The sequence below is a fragment of the Doryrhamphus excisus genome, chromosome 16 (genome assembly GCF_030265055.1).
Source record: "Doryrhamphus excisus isolate RoL2022-K1 chromosome 16, RoL_Dexc_1.0, whole genome shotgun sequence".
Classification (NCBI taxonomy): Eukaryota; Metazoa; Chordata; class Actinopteri; order Syngnathiformes; family Syngnathidae; genus Doryrhamphus; species Doryrhamphus excisus.
The window spans coordinates 2,735,001-2,757,601 of NC_080481.1; the positions used below are offsets into that span (position 1 = coordinate 2,735,001).

The 22,601-nt window shown below is 38.3% G+C and overlaps 1 protein-coding gene across 3 annotated transcripts in view; it reads left to right on the forward strand.

The window, feature by feature from the left end:
* nlgn4xa (neuroligin 4 X-linked a) overlaps window positions 1-22,166 on the forward strand; it is a 112,493-nt gene extending 90,327 nt beyond the window's left edge. For 2 of the 3 annotated variants that reach the window (XM_058050615.1, XM_058050613.1), the window contains 3 exons: window positions 1,286-1,471; window positions 10,880-11,669; window positions 16,789-22,166. In XM_058050615.1, coding sequence (XP_057906598.1) covers window positions 1,286-1,471; window positions 10,880-11,669; window positions 16,789-17,677 — 1,865 coding nt within the window. In that variant the 3' untranslated portion in view covers window positions 17,678-22,166. The remainder of the gene's footprint in view (window positions 1-1,285; window positions 1,472-10,879; window positions 11,670-16,788) is intronic. The other variant, XM_058050614.1, reaches the window with a different exon arrangement.
* The last annotated feature ends 435 nt before the right edge of the window (window positions 22,167-22,601 follow it).

The following is a 22,601-nucleotide window of genomic DNA, read 5'->3' on the forward strand; positions in this document are numbered from 1 at the left end:
TTGTCTAAATTCTGGTCACCACACAGGAAGTACTGTTGCTGCCTGGCCAAGCTGGCTAAGCCGCGAGGCCTGGCAAGTAGAAGCCCCCAGTTGCCCCCAAGCAGTCCATTTAGAAAGAGACTTAATTGGTTGGCTGATTCAAAAGAAACTTATGTGGATTTGACGTGGCTAATGTGGTCATTGGAAAGACTTGTAGCTTAGTGGCTCATTAACAAACATTATTGATTGTCTGCTTAATTAGTGGCTTCATGGTATCATTTTCAGGAATGTGGTCTTTGAATACGTTTACTTTTGTAGTTTCATTCATTCATTCATTTTCTACTGCTTATCCTCACGAGGGTCGCAGGGGGTGCTGGAGCCTATCCCAGCTGTCTTGGGGCGAGATGTGGGGTACACCCTGGACTGGTGGCCAGCCAATCACAGGGCACATAGGGATATCTGTATCTTACAATCTTGTTCATAAGTTGTTGTTATTAAAAATAAATAAACAAATAAATACATTAAAATTTTAAATATTAAAAATAAAAATTAATAAAAATTAACAAAATTAATAAAATTAATAAAACTAATAAAATTAATAAAAATTAATAAAAAATAATAAAAAATAATTAAAAAATAATAAATAATAATAAAAAACAAAAATTAATAAAAAATTAATTAAAAACAAAAAAAAAAATTACATTAAGAAAGCAGGAAGTGAATAAATGTAACAGTTACTGATTGTAAAAGTACCAGATGGAGGGGTAGGATTTAATAAGCTTTGCTTCTTCCTACTCCTTTTGGACATGTGGAACTGGGAACTGATTATGGGATGCACTCAATTGTAATCTGATGCATGTTAAAATGAAATAAAACAATTTAAAAAAATTACAAAAAATTAAAAAAAAAATATTAAAAAATAATAATAATTATATTAGGAAAGCAGGAAGTGAACAAATGTAACAGTTACTGATTGTAAAAGTACCAGATGGAGGGGTAGTATTTAATAAGCGTTGCTTCTTCCTACTCCTTTTGGACATGTGGAACTGGGAACTGATTATGTGATGCATTCAATTGTAATCTGATGCATGTTCAAAATTTTATTTTATTTTATTTTATTTTATTTTATTTTATTTTAAGAAGTGAACAAATGTAACAGTTATTGATTGTAAAAGTACCAGATGGAGAGGAAGAAAACCGATAGATAGATGGAAAAAATATTGTCTGTTCAAATTCATCCAAACTGTATTCAATGAAATGATTAAGATGATATTTGTTCATCTCTTGTCTGTTTTCATCATCCCAGGGTTTCTGAGCACCGGAGACCAGGCAGCCAAGGGCAACTATGGCCTGCTGGATCAAATCCAGGCTCTCAGATGGATCAAGGAAAACATCCAGGCCTTCAAAGGAGACCCGAAGCGAGTGACCATTTTTGGCTCTGGTGCTGGGGCGTCCTGTGTCAGCCTGCTGACCCTCTCGCATTACTCTGAAGGTACAGACACATTTCATGGACATTACATGTTTCATCTGTGTTGTTCTTGATGAACAATCCTAACTTGTCTTCTCATTCATAAAAGTTCCGTGTGCACAACACAAAACGGGGTCTGAAAGAAGCGCTTTTTGTGATTTATGACAAACAACTTGGCAGGAGAATATCCGCAGAGCAGCGATCGCTGGAGAAGTGATGAAATGAAGCCATATGACTCAAACACATTTAATTCCACTTCATGTCAAACATGAATTATTGATCATTTTCATCATGAAACCCGTCGTGTGTGGGAAATAATTCATGGATCCCCTGCTGGTTTTGTAAGTTAACCTCATTATGAAGACATGAACAGTCCAACAGAGACGGAACATCAAGGACACGTTAAAACAAGCATTAAATGAAGGTTAGAAATTCATTTGGATTTGATCGAGGCATTTGAATTATTTGATCAAGAACTCTTACCCACACGGACCACTCGTGGTAAATTAAAAACACAAAAATGGGTCCTGTCCCTTTAAGAAAGTAACGCCAACTCATGTCAACTGATTATCTGAATAAAAGACAAACCAGTCAAAACTCTCCACCGCTACGGGCAAGACTAAAGAGCTGTCAGGGACGATTAAATGTGATTAATTCTGAGTTAACTATGGGCAAATGTGATTAATCATGATCAAATATTTTAATCAATTGACAGCCCTAATCTGTATTATTAAAAATGTTATATATTATGACAATATATTGGGGCTGCACGGTGGTCGAGTGGTCAGCGCGCAGACCTCACAGCTAGGAGACTGGGGTTCAATTCCACCCTCCGGAGTGAAAATCTCATCAGTCCAAAAATGTGTAATTAAGGGGAAAAACAACATAAATAAGTCACATTTGGTGGTATTTATAAATGAGGTATCATCAGAACGAGTTATTATTATTATTATTATTATAGAGTTAGTTTATTATTATAGGGTTATTATTATTATTATTATTATTATTATTATTATTATTATTATTATTATTATTATTATTATTATTATTATTATTATTATTATTATTATTATTATTATTATTATTATTATTATTATTATTATTATTATTATTATTATTATTATTATTATTATTATTATTATTATTATTATTATATAGCTGAAATACCACACATTTATTTAAGTACATAGATACAATAACTTGCCTGTTTAACTCATTGGGCTGCACGGCGAACGAGTGGTTAGCGTGTAGGCAACGCAGCTAGGAGTTCGATTCCACACTCTGTGCATCTCTGTGTGGAGTTTGCATGTTATCCCCGTGCATTTCGTGGGTTTTCTCCGGGTACTGCGGTTTCCTCCCACATTCCATATAAAATAAAAAAAATAGTTAATAAAATAAAATAAAATAACGATGGTTGAGTGGTTAGCACGCAGACCTCAGAGCTAGGAGACAAGGGTTCAATTCCACCCCCGGCCATCTCGGTGTGGAGTTTGCATGTTCTCCCCGTGCATTTCATGGATTTTTCCGGGTACTCCGGTTTCCTCCCACATTCCAAAAACATGCTAGGTTAATTAGCAACTCCAAATTGTCCATAGGTATGAATGTGAGTGTGAATGGTTGTTTGTCTATATGTGCCCTGTGATTGGCTGGCGACCAGTCCAGGGTGTTCCCCGCCTCTCACCTGAAGATGGCTGGGATAGGCTCCAGCACCCCCGCGACCCTTTTGAGTCTTATTTTGAAATTGTAATTACCACTAACTTGAAACAAAGAGGATTTTAGAAGGGTGAGTTATTTCCTGGCAGGTTTGGTGAATTTATGTGTATTTGTACTGTATATTGTATACTATATAAACTGTGTATTGAGTATTTAAGTGGTACAAGCTGTAGTAAGATGTGGTGAACGGGGATATTTATGCTGTTTTGTTGTCCGCAACGTGGAAATAATCAGTACAATGCGATTCATGTTGCACTTAAATGTAATGATTAGAAATAATTGTGAAAACAAAGGCACATAAAGTCCAAAAAAAATCAATAAGGAAAGGAATTCAATAGAAGGAGTGAAACTATGCACCAAGCTAAAATTATTCTTTCATTTAACGTACACACAACAATGAACTGTTCACATGAGGCGTTCAAGCAGATGACGTAAATCTCAGTCTTCTGCGGTAATGTAGTCAAGCTGTTCACGTACACCCCCTACGGCAATCTGCAAGACCAAAGAGCTGTGAGGCAACATCAGGGATGATTAAATGTGATTAATTCTGAGTTAACTGTGCATAAAAATGTGATTAATCGCGATCAAATATTTTAATCGATTGACAGCCCTAATCTGTATTATTTAAAAAATTATATATTATGACAATATATTGCCGCTGCACGGTGGTCGAGTGGTTAGCGCGCAGACCTCACAGCTAGGAGACTGGGGTTCAATTCCACCCTCTGGAGTGAAAATCTCATCAGTCCAAAAATGTGTAATTAAGGGGAAAAACAACATAAATAAGTCACATTTGGTGGTATTTATAAATGAGGTATCATCAGAGTGAGTTATTATTATTATTATTATTATTATTATTATTATTATTATTATTATTATTATTATTATTATTATTATTATTATTATTATTATTACTTTTTATTTATTTTTTTATATATAAAGTAAAAAAGTATTTAATATGAAATAAAATTCCAAATAAAATAACAATAAAATAAAAATAAAATAAAAATAAAATAAAATAAAATAAAATAAAATAAAATAAAATAAAATAAAATAAAATAAAATAAAATAAAATAAAATAAAATAAAATAAAATAAAATAAAATAAAATAAAATAAAATAAAATAAAATAAAATAAAATAAAATAAAAACATATAACTGCACAGTGATTGAGTGGTTAGCACGCACACCTCACGCAAAACATGAGGCGTTCAAGCAGCGTTCAAGCACATGACGTAAATCTCAGTCTTCTGCGGTAATGTAGTCAAGCTGTTCACGTACACCCCCTACGGCAATCTGCATACCCCTCGGGGTATCCGTACCTCACTTTGGGAAGCTAGAATCCAGGGAGATGAATGTGAATTTTCCAACCGCCAACAATTCTGACCCCCACATACGCGGTCATGTGACCATGTCGCACAGAAATGAGTCATGCCTCTTCAACTAAAAGCTCTGTGAGACCGCTATGGGCGCCAGTTGGCAGCCGCCTTTCCATCAGTGCACCGCAGGGCAGCTGTGACTACACATGTAGATGTACCGGCAACCAGTGTGGGACTGTGGCGTGATTAAATAAAGGCTCTTTGGGTGTCTGGAAAGGAACTATATAAATCTAATCAATTATTATTATGATTGGTGCATTAATAAATGGAATAAAAACAATATAGTATTGTATTGTGATGGGTGTATCGACTCAGAGGTATCGAACGACTCTTCTCCTGACGTTCATTCATTCATTCATTTTCTACCGCTTTTCCTCACAAGGGTTGCAGGGGGTGCTGGAGCCTATCCCAGCTGTCTTCAGGCGAGAAGCGGGGTACACCCTGGACTGGTGGCCAGCCAATCACAGGGCACATATAGACAAACAACCATTCACACTCACATTCATACCTATGGACAATTTGGAGTCGCTAATTAACCTAGCATGTTTTTGGAATGTTTTTGGAAAACCCACACATGCAAACTCCACACAGAGATGGCCGAACTCGGGTCTCCTAGGTGTGAGGTCTGCGTGCTAACCACTTGTCCACCGTGCAGCCCCTGTCCTGACGTATTGCTGCTAATTAATAAAGTTCTGTCTTGAATTCAGTGGTTTCACTACCTGGTGGGTGTTGTCTCATCAATGTAACATTCCTGAGACCGACTGGAATTGCCAGTGTAGTAGAATACTACTGTGTTTGTTCATTTGAACCATTTTTATTAATGAAAATGTTTAATTTGTGGCATGAATATAAAAAAAATATTATATATGTAAATGTTTTGACTAATAATAGGCCATATTCAACCCCAAAACAGGGATCTTTTAGGTGTTCATTTTTGAAAAACCGTGATGTAGCGAGGGACCACTGTATATGTATATTTTAGTAAGAATCACATGCACACCTTTTATAAACGACATGGTTCTGCCACCATCATATTTCAGAGGGATTATTTTATTTTATTTTATTTTATTTTATTTTATTTTATTTTATTTTATTTTATTTTATTTTATTTTATTTTATTTTATTTATAAGTCACGCTTCATCCATTTTTGTCAAGTCAGAGGCAGGAAATGTCATTTATGCTTTTATTTTATTTTATTTTATTTTATTTTATTTTATTTTATTTTATTTTATTTTATTTTATTTTATTTTATTTTATTTTATTTTATTTTATTTTATTTTATTTTATTTTATTTTATTTTATTTTATTAAGTCACGCTTCATCCATTTTTGTCAAGTCAGAGGCAGGAAATGTCATTTATGATTTTATTTTATTTTATTTTATTTTATTTTATTTTATTTTATTTTATTTTATTTTATTTTATTTTATTTTATTTTATTTTATTTTATTTTATACACCACATTATACGCATTTATTTTAAGTCATGCTTTATCCATTTTTGTCAAGTCAGAGGCAGGAAATGTCATTTATGCTCTCCCCAGTCTTACGCTAAAGTTGCACTAATCTATTTTTTGTCCCAAACTTCCCATGCATCCCAAATCTTTTCATCATTCCTGTCTTGTTTTGATGGATTCCAAATGAATGGCTTTGATAAAATGTGAATTTCCTCAGGGAAATCCAACCCTGTTGGCATCCAACATGTTCATTAACTGTGGCGGCAGCAAAAGCTGGGATGCTTCTTGGATGCAAGGCCTGCTGGGAAATGTCTAATTTGGGCCCAGAACCTACTTTTCAAGTTGGCCTGGTTGAGTCATCATTGTTACTTGCCTACGTGGGTAGAAATATTACAACACAAGAAATACTGACGCCCCATTAAATTGTGCCATAGTGACCTAGACCTGGTCCAGTATTTTAAGATATGGAATAATGTAGTATTCTGGTAGACTACTTAATAACAAAAGGCCACAAACAACACAGAAAGAGCTATGTGTTGTGTTCATGAACAAGGAAGTGTTGAATTGCATACATTGGCCAACAATAATACATAATACATATAACAAAGACAGATATGACCGACGGGTCCGTGCTTGGGCAGAGGTCCAATTCTAATGTATATAATGCTAGGGGTCCACTGGGCCGGTGCCAGTTGGGGCCAATGCAATTTGCTGTGGCGCCTTGTGTCGCCAATAAAGTGCGTAATGGTGTGCAGTGGCTCAAACTGCCTCCCAACTGGCTCGTGGTCGCCAGTAATGGCGGCAAAGAGTTTGGCGGCAAGAAAATTTCTAAATGTTAAAATTTTGATGCAGCTTGCATCAAACAATCAGCGCGACCAAATGATGCTAACTGGGCGTTCACTGAGCTGCCGCCAGTTTGTGCCACTTTGCGCCACTTCGCGCCACTTCGCGCCACTTCGCGCCACTTCGCGCCACTTCGCGCCACTTCGCGCCACTTCGCGCCACTTCGCGCCAATGCAATTTGCTGTGGTCACCCGTAACGGCGGCAAAAATTGAGTTTGGCGTTTAAATGTTTAACATTTTGGGTGTCCACCAAGTGGAACCAAATGTCACAAACAATCCGCCTATTGGAATCCACTGGAATGTAATGGCAACGATGCTGGGAGTCCAGTGGGCCGGCGGCAGTTTGCGCCACTTTGCGCCACTTTGCGCCACTTCGTGCCACTTCGCGCCACTTTGCGTCACTTCGCGCCCCTTCGCGCCACTTCGCGCCACTTCTCGCCACTTCGCACCAATGCAATTTGCAATTTGTGCCCGTAACGGCAGCAAAAATTGAGTTTGGCGGCAAGAAAATTACAAAATGTTTAAAATTGTGGGTGTCCACCAAGTGGAACCAAATGTCACAAACAATCCGCCTATTGGAATCCACTGGAATGTAATGGCGTGCCAAGTTGCGCCAAAGAGTCCACTGGGCCGGCACCAGTTGGTGCCAGTTCATGCCAGTTCATGCCAAAGATTGGCTCTCATAGAGTCTGGAGTCATGGAGTCTCATGGATTGGCGCGTAGTGGCTCGTAGCCAATCACATAATCTTTGGCGTGAACTGGCACCAACTGGCGCCGGCCCAGTGGACTCCCAGCATTAATGATCGTCCTTTGACACGACAGTGAAACCATTCCTGTCAGGACATGCCTTTTCCTTTAGAGGATAAATACACTGGATCTTGCTCTCAGATCAGTTCTTAGACTAGAACTGTCGTATCTGTTCTGGTCTGTTCGTCCCACCTAGCCTTTGAGCATGAACCAATGAAGCCTGATTGGACGCCAATTTCGATGTCTTCATTCATGACATCGTGTCAAGTCAAGGCGGTGTCCCACAGGTAGCAAACCAACGCAACGAGTCTTATCGTCATTCTCCATTTTTTGGAGCATAACCTTTGAAAACCCGCCACAGGGGACAGCGTGGGTGTGTTTGTGTCGCCATGGTAACCGGAATAATTGTTTGGCGAAAAGCTCAACCAAACTATGCCCGGATAATGGATATCGTGGAGGAGTTTGAATGCAGAAAATAGGTGCTGTTCGTGTATTTTAGGTAATTAATGATTCTGTTAAAAGTAAAGTGCGTCCATTAAAATAAAAAAAGAGAAAAACAAGAACCAGAAACGCATCCACCAAGAAAAAGGCCACTGCTGACACCCATTTTCGAATTCACTTCCTAATTAACCTGTCAGGCGTATTAGGTTGAACAGCATAAAATGTACCTGCAAATGTCATCACAGTCACTTTACATTTTTCTTTCTCGTCTTTTCTTTTTGATTGTAAACACCGCCGGCCCAGTAAGAGCATATTTAGTCTCTGAGATAACCTCCCGTGGTTCAGCCTGTCAGGACGAATACTCGAATGGACGAATGCTAAGAAGGATGTTTGTGATAAAAATGCATTAAGAGCACAGTGTATTAATAAAACGAGAAGATGCGCACCGTATTATACGCATATTAACCGAAGAATTTACACAAACACAAATTTTGGCGTTTTTTTTTTTTAACATTAACTGTAAAACTTGTCAAGCACTTCAACCAATGAATATATTAAGATATTATTTTAAGCAGAATAATACATGTTGAGAAACCTGAGAAGCTTTGGTTATAGACGGTATTTTGCCATGTCGGACAGGGCATTCCGGACAGTATTTTTTCCAACAGACTCCATGAAAGCCAATATTAAAAATAATAACAATGACAGTGAATTTCTGTCCTTGTGGGGTTTCAAACCGGTCAACCAAAGAGCGATAGACTCTATGATAGAAGCGAAAATTTAACACAAGATAGCCACAATGATAACACAAGTCACAAACATCGTAACCAATACGCCTGACTTAAATTACTGCTAGTAGCTTTGAAATAGTGACAAATTTATTATTTTTTTATTTTTTATTTAATAAATTTATTTAATAAATTGTATTAATAAATTGTATTTAATTATTTAAATTTAATTATAATTTAAATTTTAATTATTTAATTATTTAATTTTTTTTTAATTAATAAATTTGAATAATTTTTGTTGTTCTGTTTCTGGTTGGCTTCAATCATTTTAAGGGTTGTATTCCATTACATCTCAGATCATTTTTGTTTTGATTTAGGAAGCGAAATTTAACACAAGATAGCCACAATGATAACACAAGTCACATTATTTTCACAAACATCGTAACCAATACGCCTGACTTAAATTACTGCGAGTAGCTTTGAATTAGTGACTAATTTTTTATTTTGTATTAAATATTTTATTTAATAATTGTATTAATAAATTTTATTTAATTATTTAAATTTAATTATTATTTAAATTTTAATTATTTCATTATTTCATTTTTTTTATTTAATACATTGGAATATTTTTTGTTGTTCTGGTTCTGGTTGGCTTCAGTCATTTTAAGGATTGTATTCCATTACATCTCAGATCATTTATGTTTACATTTAGTTATATTTAATTGTAATGACTGTTTTATTTATTGTATTGTGTTTGAAGTTTGAAATGTAATTTTCTTGGACCACAGGAAGAATAGTTTTCACTCTTCACTCTAGGACTAATGGGGATCTGTAATAAACAATAAATAAACGAGCTAGTAAACCTGAGTGGTGAAGCTGAAGTATTGGCTAAAAAGAAACAGCCCTGTAACTGTTATTTGTTCACTTCCTGCTTTCCATAATACAGTTTGTTTGGGGGGGGGGGGGGGGGGGTTGTTGAAATTGTGATTTTTTACCGAAGTACGAGGTGATATGAGCATCCAATGCCATAATGTGTACCATAGTAAGTGTCAATATAGTGATATATATAGCACATCATGACTGGTTCAAGACTCTTCATCCTTGTATTTAGCAAACATCAACTGCTTGTATTGTTTCTTGAATTGGCTCATCGTTGTGCATTGTTTGACTTCCTTACTCAATCCATTCCATAGTTTGATTCCACATACTGAAATGCTATGCTAATGCTAACGTAGTCCTAGCATATAAGTGTTTCAAATGTACTTCTTCCCTGAGATCATATTTCTCCTCTCTTGTAGAGAAGTATTGGATGACATTTTTAGCTAATTGGTTATTTTTAGCCTTATGCGTTATTTTAGCTGTTTGAAGATGAACTATATCAGCAAGTTGACAAAACACGACTATAGTCACATTTATACTCTTTTTATTTACAACATATTGTACAACTGCGGGGTCTTGAGACACATGCTAACTCGCAAACTAGAGAGCTAGCGACCTAAACGGTAGCCTTCAAGTTATTTCCTTTCAACTTAAATAGCCAAAAACTTACCACTTCCACACGGACAGGGAGGATAACTATTAACAGTTATTTAACCTTTAACATGAACATTAATCAAACGTAATAATTTTTTCTGGGTACATGATACCATACAGCGTCCATATCAAACTTGTGCGGGCCGCACTAACATTAAACTTTCATATCAAGGCGGGGGCCTCGAACTAGTGTCCTGTGTGCCACATTTGGCCCGTGGGCCGCGTGTTTGAGACCACTATTTATGTAATATAACAATGTTCTCTACAGATGGAGCATAATTAAAATGTGTAGAAATTCAAAAGCATCTCTGAGTAAACTTTGGGTATCCTTTGAGTAGCTCATTATCGGGCCGAGCGTCCTGGTTTTTGGTTATCAAAACACGGTGACCCTAGTGTTGGTTGATATCGGTATCGGTAATGAAGTGCTGAACAATTTCCAACCAATATGGAGAATCTCTTCTAAATCCCAAACACCACAGACCATAAGTCTTCACCCTTCAGTCATTACCCTCAAATTACCCTAGTCGCTCAAATCCAACTTGAAGTGACCTTCAGGACTGCTAAGTGTTTAAACGTGCCATTTCTATATTTCAGATATGTTCCAGAAAGCCATCATTCAGAGCGGCACAGCACTCTCCAGCTGGGCAGTCAACTACCAACCGGCTAAGTACACTCGAGCCCTGGCAGAGAAGGTGGGCTGCAACGTTCTGGACTCCATTGACTTGGTGCAGTGCCTGCAGAACAAGAACTACAAGGAGCTGATTGAGCAATATGTGACGCCGGCGAAGTACCACATTGCTTTCGGTCCTGTGATTGACGGCGACGTGATCCCTGATGACCCCCAGATCCTCATGGAGCAAGGCGAGTTCCTCAACTACGACATTATGCTAGGCGTCAATCAAGGCGAGGGATTTAAGTTCGTGGATGGGATCGTGGACAGCGAGGACGGCGTCTCGGCTAATGATTTCGACTTTGCCGTGTCCGACTTTGTGGACCACTTATACGGCTACCCCGAGGGCAAGGACACTCTACGTGAGACAATCAAGTTCATGTACACCGACTGGGCAGACAAGGAGAATCCAGAGACACGACGCAAAACCCTTGTGGCGCTGTTCACGGACCACCAGTGGGTGGCGCCAGCGGTGGCTACAGCTGATCTCCACGCCCAATATGGCTCCCCGACTTACTTTTATGCTTTTTACCATCACTGCCAAAGCGACATGAAGCCCAGCTGGTCCGACTCTGCTCACGGTGACGAAGTCCCTTATGTTTTTGGGATTCCGATGATTGGCCCGACGGAGCTCTTCAACTGTAATTTCTCCAAGAACGATGTGATGCTGAGCGCTGTTGTCATGACCTACTGGACTAATTTTGCCAAAACAGGGTAATTATCTATATTATTCTTCTTCATCATTTTATTGACTATTCTTTGTTCAGTTTGACTTATATCGTTTTATAACTTTTATGAGCTCATGGTCAGATCAAGCAGGCAGCAAAGACATGGCACAGCATCGATTCTTCGCATAGGGTTTTTATAGGCAGTGGCTAATAACGTAACTTTTAGCTAACGATTGGGTAGAGGACCCATATACGCTCTTGATGGCAAAGGAAATGAAGGATTTCAGAGTTCTACGGAGTTTTACGGAAGAAAATTGGAGTAGACTGAAAAAAATGTCACTGGTCCTGAGCTGGAGGATCCAATATCGATTGGATGTCTATCAAGACATGGGACCATCCTCAGCACAAATGAAGTTTGTTACCAGTGCCAAGACCACTCCAATGACCAGCACACATTTTTGTTTTACTCTACTGGAGTTCTACTTCGATTCCCCAACAACGCAAATTCTAGCATTTTTTCAACTGCTCTTAAAATTATGATCAGGAGTAAATCACTTGACAATGAGGCCATACCAACATGGCGTCATCCATAAGTGATATGATAGGTACATAGAAGGTAGAAATATATGACATCATGTAGGGCTGCAAGTAATGACTATTTGATTAGGCGATTAATCTGAAGCTTAATCTGAAGCTTAATCTGAAGCTTAATCTGAAGCTTAATCTGAAGCTTGTCCCAACTTTTCTCACCAAGAGCCACATACTGAAAGGTTGCAAGAGCCAAATTTTTTCAATTTATGCTATTTTTTTTGTAATATTATGACTTTATTATCCTAATAATTTGTATTTACCCACATACAATTACTGCCTTTTTTAGTTTTTAACTGTTTTCTTGTATTTTTTTAGAATGTGCTGCTATGTTAAACAGGGTTGCACATTGGTCAAGTGGTTAGCACGCAGACCTCACAGCTAAGAGCTAGTTCATAAGACATAGGCTTAAGTGCACATAAAATTCTGCCCTAAATTTTCAAAGTTAACCAAAAAAAACATGCTAATCTTGGTTAGCATCCGCCCCGGTTAACACGTTTTTTGGTTAACAAACAACACTATTGAGGCTGCATGGCGGAGAGTGATTAGCGCGCAGGCCAGACAGCTAGGAAAACCGAGTTCAATTCCACCCTAGGCCGTCTCTTTGTGGAGTTTGCATGTTCTCCCCGTTCATGCCTGGGTTTTCTCCGGGTACTGCGGTTTCCTCCTAACAAGACATAGGCTTAAGTGTACACAAAATTCTGGCCTAAATTTTCAAAGTTAACCAAAAAAAATGCTAACCTTGGTTAACATCCGCCCTGGTTAACACGTTTTTTGGTTAACAAACAACACTATTGAGGCTGCATGGCGGAGAGTGATTAGCGCACAGGCCACACAGCTAGGAAACCCGAGTTCAATTCCACCCTCGGCCATCTCTGTGTGGAGTTTGCATGTTCTCCCCGTGCATGCGTGGGTTTTCTCCGGGTACTGCGGTTTCCTCCCAACAAGACATAGGCTTAAGTGCACACAAAATTCTGCCCTAAATTTTCAAAGTTAACCAAAAAAAACATGCTAACTTTGGTTAACATCCGCCCCAGTTAACACGTTTTTTGGTTAACAACCAACACTATTGCTGCACGGCGGAGAGTGATTAGCGCACAGACCACACAGCTAGGAAACCCGAGTTCAATTCCACCCTCGGCCATCTCTGTGTGGAGTTTGCATGTTCTCCCCGTGCATGCGTGGGTTTTCTCCGTGTACTCCGGTTTCCTCCCAACAAGACATAGACTTAAGTGTACACAAAATTCTGGCCTAAATTTTCAAAGTTAACCAAAAAAAAATGCTATCCTTGGTTAACATCCGCCCCAGTTAACACGTTTTTTGGTTAACAATAACACTATTGAAGCTGCACGGCGGAGAGTGATTAGCGCGCAGGCCACGCAGCTAGGAAACCCGAGTTCAATTCCACCCTCGGCCGTCTCTGTGTGGAGTTTGCATGTTCTCCCCGTGCATGCGTGGGTTTTCTCCGGGTACTGCGGTTTCCTCCTAACAAGACATAGGCTTAAGCGCACACAAAATTCTGTCCTAAATTTTCAAAGTTAACCAAAAAAAACATGCTAACCTTGGTTAACATCCGCCCCGGTTAACACGTTTTTTGGTTAATAACCAACACTATTGAGGCTGCATGGCGGAGAGTGATTAGCGCGCAGGCCAGACAGCTAGGAAACCCGAGTTCAATTCCACCCTCGGCCATCTCTGTGTGGAGTGCATGGTCTCCCCAAGACATAGGCTTAAGTGCACACAAAATTCTGGCCTAAATTTTCAAAGTTAACCAAAAAAAACATGCTAACCTTGGTTAACATCCGCCTCGGTTAAAATGTTTTTTGGTTAACAACCAACACTATTGCTGCACGGCGGAGAGTGATTAGCGCGCAGGCCACACAGCTAGGAAACCCGAGTTCAATTCCACTCTCAGCCATCTCTGTGTGGAGTTTACATGTTCTCCCCGTGCATGCGTGGGTTTTCTCCGGGTACTCCGGTTTCCTCCCAACAAGACATAGACTTAAGTGTACACAAAATTCTGGCCTAAATTTTCAAAGTTAACCAAAAAAAATGCTAACCTTGGTTAACATCCGCCCTGGTTAACACGTTTTTTGGTTAACAAACAACACTATTGAGGCTGCACGGTGGCGAGTGGGTTTTCTCCGGGTACTCCGGTTTCCTCCCACATTCCAAAAACATGCTAGGTTAATTAGCGACTCCAAATTGTCCATAGGTATGAATGTGAGTGTGAATGGTTGTTTGTCTATATGTGCCCTGTGATTGGCTGGCCACCAGTTTAGTGTGTACCCCGCCTCCCGCCTGAAGACAGTACCCCCCCATGACCCTCTGCGACCCTCGTGAGGATAAGCGGTAGAAAATGAATGAATGATATGTTAAACAACCTGACAAGTTAAATGAAAACATTACACAACATATTTTCTCATCAAGAGAACAGATGTAACATGTTAGCGTATACCTACGGTTAGCCATTTCCTGTTTTTATACTCTTGATTGAAAGCTTAAAGGGACCATATGTAAGTAAAGCACACACTTCAATGAGCAGGCAAGGGAAGGCCTTTAGCATTCTGTTATATTTGCTAATTCAGCTGAAGAGAAGCGCCATATTGTCCCAGCATATGTTAGCGCTGGGAAGACAGGCGTTGTGTGGAACCCCACCACATGCTAGCAGCGCTGTGTGTATAGTTCTCATGCAGAGACCTTGCTTTGTGAAACCCGACACTTTCTCTTGGATTAAAGGGGACCTATTGTGCTTTTTCCATTTTTCTGACCTATAAATGTAGTTAGAATGTTGTATTATGTTGTTAAGCGATGCCAAAGTTTCAGATAATGAGCTTTGCAAATTTAGAAGTGCGCCCTGAAAGAAGTTTGGGATGGCTGAAAACACTCGGTTTTTAGAGGGTGTTGCAAAACTGTTCCTTTGTGATGTCACAGAGGAGCGGGCTTCCTTATATGGGCGTGGCTGTACACATGATACATATTGGCAATGGGTGGAATAATTTAAATCCAAAATAATCCAAAGTAATACAACTGGAATAGATGCAGATTCTGGAAGATCTAGATCAGGGGTGGGCAAACTATGGCCCGGGGGCCACATCCGGCCCGCCAAGTCTTTGAATACGGCCCGCCCGTTCTTTCCAAAGTATTTCAGTTAAACTCAACATACAACCTGGCATCATGGCTTGAGCCAACATTTTTGTGGTTTGGCTGTTTTATCAATTTCGTTATTTGATGTGCTCTTGAAAGGGGCACAAGCACATAATAATAATAATAATAATAATAATAATAATAATAATAATAATAATAATAATAATAATAATAATAATAATAATAATAATAATAATAATAATAATAATAATAATAATAATAATAATAAACAATAATAATAATAATAAATAATAAATAATATATTTATTATTATTATTATAAATTTATAACGCACTTTACATCAAATAAATGATCCCAAAGTGCACATATAGCAGATTGCATGACATTTTCACAGATACAATAATTCCAGGTGACTGTTACGTGTAAAATATAGAGTCTGCCCCCTGCCCCCCGTCAATTTTTTGATTTTCAACTGGCCCGCCAGTCAAAAAGTTTGCCCACCCCTGATCCAGATAGTTTTCTGTGCACGTTATTGTGTGTAGCTCCTCTACAGGAGTCCACAACTCAATACAAAGGCTAAAAAAATGAGCATAATAGGCCCCCTTTTAAAGAAACAATAAAACAGGAACAATACACACAGAAATGTCGTGTACTTGAACACCTCACCAGCGAAGATTATTACGGGGAAGAAAGGAGACAGAAATAGAGTTGTTTATTGTTCTGTGTGTGCAACAACCACCACAAAAAAATGATTAGATGAAATTATTGTCTGATTGGAATCTGCCTATAGTGTCCCAAGTCTAAAAAAGTCACCAATGCGACCAGCTGGGATAGGCTCCTGCTGTAGAAATTGAATGAATGAATGAATGAATGAGTCACCAATGCGATGATGCTTTGTTTGGGGTAACGATAATACGATAACCAAGATAGTGTATGAAAGCAAAACATAATTTTCTGCCTTTTTCTAGTTTCACTGTATATAGCAGCTCCTTCCTTTCCTGTTCACCTCTTAAGCCATTATTTCAAGTCCCTTTCCTTTCCCGCTTTATAACCAAAATGGCGACCAATGAGGGCATCCATCAGTACACACTGCGTTTTGCCATACTAATCGGTGCGAACGTAGTGATGCGCTTAAGGATCGGTACGGTAGCCCTGCCATTGCTTTCCATTCATATTTAGTGTATTGTATTTGTTTACGGATGGCTCACATGGTAGAGTGGCCGTCACTCAACCTAAAGGTTGCTGGACCTCCATTCTGTCAAAGTGACCTTGGACGAGATACTGAACCTGAACCCCAGTTAGTCCTAATGTTGCAGCGCTTGTTTGAGTATCTTAAAAGTAGAAAAGTGCTACAAGTCCAATTAGCATTTACAGAATTTACCACAAAGTCAAATGTAAGGAGCTTCTCGAGGAACCCTGGAACTGCAATCCCAGTATCTGATGTTTTGTCCTTGCTATTTATTTTTCAGGGACCCAAATCAGCCAGTTCCACAGGATACGAAGTTCATTCACACAAAACCCAACAGGTTCGAGGAGGTCGCCTGGACAAAGTACAACCCCAAAGACCAGCTCTACCTTCATATTGGTCTCAAACCCCGAGTCCGAGACCACTACCGAGCGACCAAGGTTGCCTTTTGGCTGGAACTGGTGCCGCATCTCCACAACATCAATGAATTTTTCCAGTACGTTTCAACCACCACGAAAATACCGCCGCAAGACACAACGCCGTACCCTTACACCAAGCGATTCCCGAACAAAAACAACTGGCCGTCCACTACGCGCCATCCGGGTTTGCCGTCCACCAACACCAAGCATACGACGGATCGGCGTAAAAGCGGCGACTTCGCTGAGGAGTCCACAGTAGTGATCGAGACCAAGCGGGACTACTCCACTGAGTTAAGCGTCACCATCGCTGTGGGAGCCTCCCTTCTGTTCTTGAACATCCTAGCCTTTGCCGCATTGTACTACAAGAAAGACAAGCGACGGGCTGACTCAAGCCGCCACGTTCCCACCCCGCAACGCAACTCAACGCCGGCCAACGCGCCCTCTGTCGCCAACGACATGGCCCACCTGCAGAGCGAGGAGCTGATGTCACTGCAGATGAAGCAGCTGGAGCACGAGCACCACCGCGAGTGCGAGTCGGTGCAAGCGCACGATACGCTTCACCTGGCTTGCCCGCCCGACTACACGCTCACGCTACGACGCTCTCCGGACGACGTACCGCTCATGACACCCAGCACCATCACCATGATCCCCAACTCGTTGGCTGGCATGCAGCCTCTGCACAACTTCAATACTTTTGGAGGCAGCCAGAACAGTACCAGCCTTCCGCACGGACACTCCACGACACGGGTATAGCTCCGTTGGGATTGGACCGGATTCCAACCTTGAAGCAAGAACTGATTTTGGGTAAAGGCAAACGGAAGTAATGAAGCACAGACTCCAAAGTTCAAACAGATATTATTTTGCTACGCTGCCTTCTTGAAGTATATATGGTATCAATTGATGTCTTTTTATCATAGAAAATATCAATTGTGAATGTTCTAGAGTAAAAACTACGTGGAGCTAAGCTTCATGGACTTTTTCAGAGTTTTACCAAAAGAAAAACCCAAGCAGTAACTGACTGTCGCTATGGATCTTATACGAAACAACAAGGACATGATTCATTCGAAATGGGGCCGCATACTAAAAAAAAAATCAAAGCATGTGGGGCGCAGTTTCATGTTTTTCATTTTGTGAAAAATTATCAGAATAATCCACTTTGCTAAGAACTTAAATACTGGTGGTCCTCAGTTTAGGATGTTTCTATGTATGGCATTTTGGTTAGCGGCGTTTTGGTTTACAACATTTTCCTGTTTCCGGTTTCCTGTCCGATCCAATACTGAGTCAAATTCAGGCTGGTATCAGCAATATCGATACAGATAATATCGATACAGACACAAATATATACAGTGTATGATGTTTCTATGTATGGCATTTGCTGCGTTTTGGTTTACAACATTCCGATTTATGACTTTTCTGTTTACGACCGAGTGATGTGTGATACCACTGGTTTCCTGTCCGATCCAATACTAAATCACATTCAGGCTGGTATCAGCAATATCGATACAGACACAAATATATACAGTGTATGATGTTTCTATGTATGGCATTTTGGTTTGCGGCGTTTTGGTTTACAACCTTCCGATTTATGACTTTTGTGTTTACGACCGAGTGATGTGTGATACCACCGGTTTCCTGTCCGATCCAATACTGAATCAAATTCAGGCAGGTATCAGCAATATCGATACAGATAATATCGATACAGACACAAATATATACAAATATACAGTGTATGATGTTTCTATGTATGGCATTTTGGTTAGCGGCGTTTTGGTTTACAACATTTTTCTGTTTCCGGTTTCCTGTCCGATCCAATACTGAATCAAATTCAGGCTGGTAGCAGCAATATCGATACAGACACAAATATATACAAATATACAGTTTATGATGTTTCTATGTATGGCATTTTGGTTAGCGCCGTTTCGGTTTACAAGATTCCGATTTATGACTTTTGTGTTTACGACCGAGTGATGTGTGATACCATCGGTTTCCTGTTCGATCCAATACTGAATCAAATTCAGGCTGGTATCAGCAATATCGCTATAGACAATATCGATACAGACACAAATACACACAAATATACAGTATATGATGTTTCTATGTATGGCATTTTGGTTAGCGGCGTTTCGGTTTACAACATTCCGATTTATGACTTTTATGTTCACGACTGAGTGATGTGTGATACCACCAGTTTCCTGTCCGATCCAATACTGAGTCAAATTCAGGCTGGTATCAGCAATATCGATACAGACACAAATATATACAAGTATACAGTGTATGATGTTTCTATGTATGGTATTTTGGTTAGCAGCGTTTCGGTTTACAACATTTTCCTGTTTCCGGTTTCCTGTCCGATCCAATGCTGAATCAAATTCAAGCTGGTATCAGCAATATCGATACAGACAATATCGATACAGACACAAATATATACAAATATACAGTGTATGATGTTTCTATGTATGGCATTTTGGTTAGAGGCGTTTTGGTTTACAACATTCCGATTTATGACTTTTGAATTTACGACCGAGTGATGTGTGATACCACCAGTTTCATGTCCGATCCAATACTGAGTCAAATTCAGGCTGGTATCAGCAATATTTATTGCATTTTGGTTAGCGGCGTTTTGGTTTACAACATTTTAATTTATGACTTTTGTGTGTCCATATTTTGATTTGCAAATCGATTTTAGAGCATAAAAATTCATCAGTATCGATAATTCAGTATTGATCACACATTACTATGACCAACACTCTGCCATAAATTTATTTCAAACATTTTAAAACATAACATTCACTGGAGAAATAGTTGCAGCAACACACTGAGGAAGAATAACATTGTATATATATATATATATATATATATATATATATATATATATATATGTATGTATGTATGTATACTCATTGAAGTGTATATATATGAGTTATGGATTCTGTACACTCTCACAAGAAGATCTGAGAGGGAGAATATGGGAAAATATTTTAAGAAGGTAGAAAATCCTGCAAGACAACCACAGGCATAAAAGTAAGTCATTGATCCTTTCTTATCCATCCAACCATTTTCTTCGGTTTGGGTCTCGGGGGCACCGGTCTCAGTCGGGAAATCCACCAGGACTTCCACCAGGAGGACTCCCAGGCTAGCTGTGGGACATAATCCCAACTGGCCGAAAACCACAATGTTCCTACTGAAGCCGAGATAAAACTATCCGGGAAATTTATACTATTTCTTATGGGAAGAATTGACTGGGTTAAAGTACGTTTTGGTTAGAGTGGAGCAGATTAACAACACTAACCAAGGTTCCACTATATTTCACATATAGTAATTTTTTTTATTAGTAGTGGTATTATTACAACATTCTAATTTGTTTTTTCACATTTTAATCTATACTGCTACTATACTAGGGGTCTCAAACTTTGGGGTGAAGCCGGGCCGCATCAGGTTTAAAAAAAAAACAAAAAACAAAACGCATTTATTAAAAACTGGAAAAAAAAATCTATAAAAAAATATATATTCAATGCTTTTGCTTCTGCTATACCCTACACTTTTTCAGTACTTTGGTTGCGGTTTTCCACACCAAAATATCTGATAAAACATTCCACTGTTCTCAATTATCTTAATTTTTATTTTTCTATACACAAAATAAGATTAAAAAATAAATAAAAAAATAAGAATAAAGACAATAAATCAATCATCAGTAATAAATAAGTAAAATAATAATAAAACAGCAAATAAGAAAAACGTAAGAAACCACATACAGTTGGTAGAGAAATTATTTTTTTCAGATTCAAATGTACATTATTAACAGTTATTTAACCTTAACATGAACATTAATGAAACTTAATAATTTGACCCAATTAGCAAGTTAGCATCGTACTCAGTTCCATCTGGGAGCAGCGTCGTAACTTTAACACCATGTTTGATGAGATGCATGTATTTGTACCCAGCATCATAAGCCTTTAGCTTCATTGCTAATCCAAAGCAAAACAGGGCGGGGTAACAGGGTAGGGTAACAGTATGGGCGGGGCAAAATCATATTAATTGTGTCCGGTGTGCACACAGCTTTAAGCTGTCATTTCAACATTAAACTTTGTTGTCAAAGTGGGGGCCTCGAACTAGCGTCTCGCGGGCCGCATTTGGCCCATGGGCCGCGAGTTTGAGACCCCTGCTTTATGTGTTCTGTGTACAATGTGAGTGACGTAGAAGTTTATTTTGGTGATGGTTCCAATTTACAATAAAACTTGCCTTATATCAGCATCTCGGAACGAAACTCCTTTGTATCCTGAGGACCACCAGTGTATTTAAACATTTTTTTTTTCAATAATGAAACATTAATTGGACACCCCTGCTTTCGTAGGTACAGAATATTACTGAATTAATGCGGAGATAATAAAGAAAAAATATATGTGGAAATTAAAAAGAAACTTTGTTCAATTGCTATTTTATTTGGACTATTTTATTTTATTCTGAGCTTTCTACTGAGGTGTAAATACTGTATATCTAAACATTTGTTCCCCCACCCTTATGCCCCCTCCCTTTTTTTTCCAGTACAACCAAAAGAAAAGGATAAGAAAAGGACAAGATGTAACATATTGTTATGTAGTTTGTGAGATTCTTTCGAGGTGGCAAAACATGAAGAACTTAAGTCATCTCAATTCCATACTTCTGTCGGAAAATCGGGATATGATGTAATCATCTGGCAGCCGGTGTTGCTTCCAGAATTTTTTTTTTTTGTCTTTTTTTTCCTTGTTTTTTTTTTCTGTCTCTGCCTACCATGTGGTGCAAAATGCATCATAACAGACTTTGTTTAAAAAAAAAAAAGCAGTACTAATATTAATTTTAATGGAATAAATGTTGGGATATTTGTTAATATACAGTATTTGAAGTTGCATTCATATGCTAGCAATATGTAAAATATTGTGTCAGGCTTGTGATATATTTTGGGTGACCAAGCAAGTGAATGAATGTAAATATTCATGATATTTAATAATATGAAATGAAATCGCTATATTCATTTTTTTGCATCTGTTATGATACAAGTGGGAAGAAATATTTGCTCAATTTAATTCTATATAAAAAAAAAACTTGAAAATATCTTTGAGCACCTTTGGAAATGATGAGTTTATGATGTTTGTTTTGCTGTTTTGCCTTAAGTGATAATAGAGATATTTCGGGCTGAACACAATCTTTTTTAATAAAATATCAAAGTATTTTCTATAAAGAGTGTAAAAACAACTTGAAAAGCCTGTTTTTTCGTTTTTTGTCCACTTTTTCAACGTGAAAGTAAAGGACAGATCACTTGGTACAGTTTTTTTTGTTGTTGTTGTTGATTTGTTTGACTTGGTCATAATATTGTATTATTATATATTACAGTATATTATAATTATATAGTATATTATAATATTTTTGCAGAAACAGTGGTTCATTAATCTCTTCAAGAAGGTCCGACTCAAACCAAAACAATCAAGTTTTCCAATAGAAAATAATGTGAATCCAATGAATATGTTCCAGACAAATTTTAACACAAAACAAACTTACAGATATTAATTATTGTTATACATACAGAAGATTACAAAATTTTTGCAAAAAAAAAACCCTTGGATGTTAACCAAAAAAACTCTAACCTGGTCTTTCTTTGTCCGACTCAAACCAAAACAACCAAGTTTTCCAATAGAAAATAATG